At 35.8% G+C, this 5,654-nt stretch overlaps 1 protein-coding gene across 1 annotated transcript; it reads right to left on the bottom strand.

Annotated features, from left to right (window-relative positions):
* Positions 1–1,858: 1,858 nt before the first annotated feature.
* On the bottom strand, positions 1,859–4,142 carry fis1 (fission, mitochondrial 1). Its single transcript, XM_020611335.1, has 5 exons — positions 4,038–4,142; positions 3,482–3,614; positions 3,042–3,118; positions 2,769–2,874; positions 1,859–2,671 (listed from the first exon to the last, which is right to left on the bottom strand). The coding sequence occupies exons 1-5, from the start codon at positions 4,080–4,082 to the stop codon at positions 2,568–2,570; spliced, it is 465 nt and encodes a 154-aa protein (XP_020466991.1). The 5' UTR covers positions 4,083–4,142; the 3' UTR covers positions 1,859–2,567.
* Between the last annotated feature and the right edge of the window lie 1,512 nt (positions 4,143–5,654).

The raw sequence follows: 5,654 nt of genomic DNA, 5'->3' as shown, positions 1-5,654 counted from the left end.
CTGTCAATATGGGGTGCTGTGTGTACATTAATGAGGGAAAAAATGAACTTAAATGATTTTAGCATATGGCTGCAATGTAACAAAGAGTGAAAAATTTAAGGGGGTCTGAATACTTTCCGTCCCCACTGTATATCTGTCAGTTTCTTAGATATACCATTCATATATTTGTAATTATGATAATAAATAAATCAGAATTTGCATTTGAAGAGAAGTAGTTTTTGACCCCATATCTGGGGACAGTTGCAAAGAACTCAACATCCATTAAAATTAAACTAATTAACTTTGATTTGTCTGGGTTTTACAAACAATATACTGTATCTATGAAAACTGCAGTTAACTTGTTTTTGTTTGTGGCTTTCCTGGGGAGTAGCCTACCTTACGCTCAGCTGGTATTTGATGCTTAACTTCTGTCTTACAAAAAAAAAAAAAAAAAGGTACAAGGTGGTGGGGCAAATTACCAAATCCCGTGTCACTGGCCTAGCTTCAACTGTTGCGCCATCAGCCCTGACCAGATCTGACGCTCTTGTCGGAAGATGAAGGCTAGGAGGATATCCCTATCCGTGAACTTAACATTTCTGGGGGGCAAGTCCAAAAGGAAAGCTCATGCTTAGCAGCTGTTTTCCTGTTATGGGTGAAGGGCTAACTCTTGGATCTAGCACATTTCTGACTGGACCAAAAAGGCACAGCTGTCCCTTGTTGCAACCAGGCCCACATTATTCTACAGTCAGTACAATAAAAGCCTGGATGGAAAAAAAAAATCTAAACCAGGAAGAAATATTACATAATAACTGAACATAACATTTTAATAAAAATCAAACATGGCTGCTGCTTTCTATTACTGCCTACAGCCATATATGACAATAAACTGGTCTTCTACTGGATTATACAATAACTTTTAAATTACTGTGTGATGGCATATGCACTGAATGTAACTTTGCACAGCACATTCCCTTTCTTCATGGTGATTACACATTAATGCCTCTCAGCCATGTGTTAAAACCTGTGGACACCCAATGAACATTGGTCCTTGTATCTAAAAGTCACTGAAGCTCATCCAAATTACACTGGCTTCAATGAACCATTGATGTTAAAGTGTGCTAAAGCACAGGAAGACTCTGAAAACAATTTAAGCTTTGATTAGATATTATGTTTATAGTCTGCTCCACCATTTGGATATTAGATTAAAATGTTTTGGGGTTCTCCCACCCGTCGCTGTTGGTTCACCTACTCCATCACCTCTGTAACACTAAAGGCCATTATCGTTCTCACTGATATGTCCCTGGACAGTTTCGGTGCTGTCAGGTAGGTTAATTTGTAACTTTCTACGAGGCTGTTAACACCACACGCAACTGATAACCTGCATAAGCTTTTCTGTAGTAAAATGGCGCTGGTCATTTGTTTACAAATGTATGATCCAGTTTTGGTGCTAAAGTCTCAGACAATGAGTAAATGACCACAATACAGCGTCTTACACAGCGTGAACCAAAGCCTCACCCTAAAGTGAATGGAATCAATAACTGTCAGTGATAAGAATGGAGTTGAAGACTGGACTTTTCTCCATCAATAAAAGATTCTAATGAAAAGAGCATGACATAAATGGATCAACCATAGGTTTATATTAGTGGAAAATCAGTGTCCTGACCTTTCATGACAGTTAAAAACAGGACATGCTAATCATATTTTCTTTATGCTTTGTACACATGCTTGTAGTTCTTCTGCTGTACTCAGTCTGCAAAACAGATCCAATATATCCAATATGAGATAATCCAATTAAATCAAGATTATATATGGTTCACACCAGCGTTTGTTGTACTCAGGCACCTGCCATTTAACGTCAATGATTTTCTGATAACCAAAATCCTTATGCAGTTCAAAGTTATTTTATTTAATAAGATGGGAAGCACACTGTTTCACACAGCATAGTACAGTTAAATGTAAAAAGGTATGACTGTCCAGTAAGTGTGTTACCTCTCTTAACCTAAATTGACATTTTCCAAAAATAAATACAAACATCTGGTCATTAACTCCACAGCAGAAGCTGGACTACATCCTTCTGTCAGTGGAATAGCAGAGTCACTGTTACCTGACCAGTAAACAAATCACATGGTTTCTTTTGGCATTACAAGCTCCACTTCCTACTGCACCAATAACACTTTCCTTAACAAGTCAAAAACAGTGAAACCGTTACAGAACAGCAACTGCATTTTAATAAAGATGATTTTTTTTTAACTAAATGTAGAAATCAGTGTAGGAAGTTTAGGCTGAGGTGCACACACTAAGAAATCAAATAGAACTGAGCTGCTGTTTGTTTATTCTAAGTTATTTACACAGGTAATTAGAAAGTGCCATGCTATAATGTGTGAGTAGACAGCAAAGTAATGTCATGGACATGGTGACTGGCAGCCCTGTTAAAAACAGGAGAACAGGTTATTTACTGGCATTATTCAAACCCTTAAATGTGTAATATGTGTAATAGTCATTTTTAAACCAAACAGCTCAAGATGTCTCCACACAGAATTAATTTTTTATGTAGTGGGTCAGTCCAGAAAAATGTCTTCACACCCAGGTTAGGATTTGGCAGCTCCCTTTGACACAGCCAGGCCGATGAGGCCCGCTAAACCGGCCACGCCAAGACCGATTCCCCCAACAATCGCCATGCCAACCAAGCCATCTGGATGACGATAGGTGAATGTCAGTATTGTGGATTTATACACCCAAAAACAGGATCAAACAATTAAAACAAGTTCCATTATCAAATTACAACTCACCTTTCTTTAGAGCCTTTTCAATGAGTTTCTCCAGCTCCAGAGCCTGTTTGTTCCCCGGCTCATTCCTTAGAAGAGTCCGGATGTACTTCAAGGCTTTTTCATATTGCTAAGAAAAGAACAGCGATGAGGAAAATGCACTGTGATATATGTTATAATATGTGAAGGCTGCATTGAAGCTCACATAATGACACATACTCAGGTCAAAAAAAACAAACAAAAAAGCTAAAAACGTAACAATGTTAGAGCTGCCATTACTTCAGGAGTGTCACTTACTTTTAGTCTGTAGTTGGCCACTGCAAGGTAGAACAAATAGTCCCGGGAGTCGTCCTTTGATGCCTTCTGAACAAGCTCTTCATGGCAAACAACAAAAAAGAAAAAACAAATTCAATCTAATATCTTTTTACCATCCTGTCTGAAATTCAGTGTATAGCAACAGTGAATGACACCTAGCAACAATATTATCAAATGATTTTATGTTATACATCATGTTTATTTCTCAGCTGTATATGTCTTTTTACATATCAATTCATTAAAAACTAAATTTGAAGGATCATTATCATAACAGTTAGAACAATTGTTCTGCCATACGTTTGATTAGGACTCTAAAACACCAGTAGCAGCTGGGATCTATTAGGTGACAGTAATGTATTGAAATAAATGCTTTATTTGAAAACAATAACAGAAAACAGAACATATAAAATACATTAACTTACCCTCCAAAAGGACAATTCCCTTCTTGATATCCTCTGAATATTTACTCCTGATCAGACACCAAGCATATTCAAATTTTGTTTCTCTGGAAACTGCTCCCTTCTTCAGCTCACTGTTGTACTTTTTCTCAAATTTCTGTCGTAACAAAGCAACCAATGAGTTATTTAAGGAGATGACGTATTTTGGCAGTTAGCAGTGACTAAGTAATAATGTTTTTAGGTCAGCAGTGATACAGGCATTCAGACGACAGTTGTCAAGTTACTACATGAAGTTCACACAAGCACTTTCTTGTTGTTAGCACTGATCATCAGTCATATTGTATTTTAGGCAAAAATAATATTAACACCGTAATCACATTTTAAGCATACAAATGACCGTTAGCATTAGCGTTAGCCAGCTAACGCTAGGTTACGCAATAAGCATCTCGACACTTCGCATTTAAATTACGTTTGGGTATTTACAAAACTTAACAGTCGTTATGAGGAGCCCAGTGTGAGTCGGCTATGGGTTCACCTGTATGCTTATGAAAGATAGAAGTTTATCAATGTGAAAACTTACTAAAAGGTCTTCAGGAGCCACCACATCACTCAGTACAGCCTCCATGCTTCCGGAAACAAATGTCGGAAACGTCCACTTTTGTCACGTGACGTTACGCAACTGCAACGTCAAATTATCCCTACAAGACTAAAATCTGTATTGAATTCAATTACTGAAGAGTCACAATCAGGTTTTATGAAAAACAGACATATTACAAATAATATTAGACTTGTTTTAGATATTTTGGACTATCCTGATCTTATAGATGATGATGGTTTTATTTTATTTTTAGATTTTTACAAAGCATTTGATACTGTAGAACACAAGTTTATTTTCCAAACTTTAAATAAATTTGGATTTGGTGATTTCTTCACCGCTGCTATCAAGACATTATATAAGAACAGTAATAGCTCTATCAAACGTATAGCAGGCAGTTCTCCTAGGTTTAACATACAGTACATCGGGGAATTCGACAAGGATGCCCTGCCTCTCCATATTTGTTTTTGCTGGTTGCCCAACTTCTTGCTTATCACATTCATTCTAGTGATATTAAAGGCATCTCCATCACGAATAGAGAATTAGTTATCACTCAGCTAGCAGATGATACGACTCTCTTCCTAAAGGAAGAAAGTCAAATACCTATTGCTATTGAAGCAGTTGCAGAATTCTCAAGGGCGTCCGGTCTTTATCTTAATATTAAAAAATGTGAACTGATGGCAATAAAAGAATGTAATACTTCCATTCTTTATAGTATTCCAGTTAAAAATGAAATCTGCTATTTGGGCATTCTAATCACAAAAAAACAAAATTCAAGATGCTATTTAAACTTCTCCACCATAATTGAAAAAACTAAAAAGAAATTTAATCAATGGCTATTAAGAGATCTCTCCCTGAGAGGTAGAAGTTTAATCACAAAGGCAGAAGGGATCGCTCGTTTAACTTATGCTGCATTAGCTCTAGATCTTGACAAAAAAATTTGTAAAGAAATTGATCAGATGCTTGGCAATTTTTTGTGGAAAAATAATGTACATCATATTAAAAAAGCTGTTATTATGAACACATATGAAAGTGATGGATTAAACTTTTTAGACTTGTCCACTCTAAATAATACTTTAAAGGTCAATTGGATAAGACAATTATCTCAAAACTCAACATCTGTTTGATTTGATTTGATTTAATTTATTCTTTCAAGCATGTAAAACAGTTGATATGACAACACACATAATTTTACACATATCCAACAAATGCTAATCCAATATCAATTTGCTTATACCTAGTACATGCTTGAATGGAGTAGGAAGAAGTCAGACTTATCCAGTCCTACCCCATGACATCATCTTACCATCATTGGTTTGCAAGCAGTATCTCTACATAAATAATTCTCTTCTACACCACACAAGTAATATACTAAAAAAATTATAACAGAGTGTTAACATTCTTACATAATTACATTCTTAAATAATTATCTTCTACACCACACAAGTAATATACTAAAGAATTATTACAAAGTGTTAACATTCATACACCACACCCACAATGTTCCATCTAATCAATCATTAAGCCTGTTCTTGAATATATCTTGATTGACACATACCTTTATATTTATGTTTAAACTCATCAATTCTAGTACTATTTTTT

The sequence above is a fragment of the Monopterus albus genome, unplaced genomic scaffold, assembly GCF_001952655.1.
Source record: "Monopterus albus unplaced genomic scaffold, M_albus_1.0 scaffold112.1, whole genome shotgun sequence".
In the NCBI taxonomy this organism is placed as follows: domain Eukaryota; kingdom Metazoa; phylum Chordata; class Actinopteri; order Synbranchiformes; family Synbranchidae; genus Monopterus; species Monopterus albus.
Note: the sequence above shows the minus strand (reverse complement) of the source record. Positions and strands in the feature narration are given on the sequence as shown.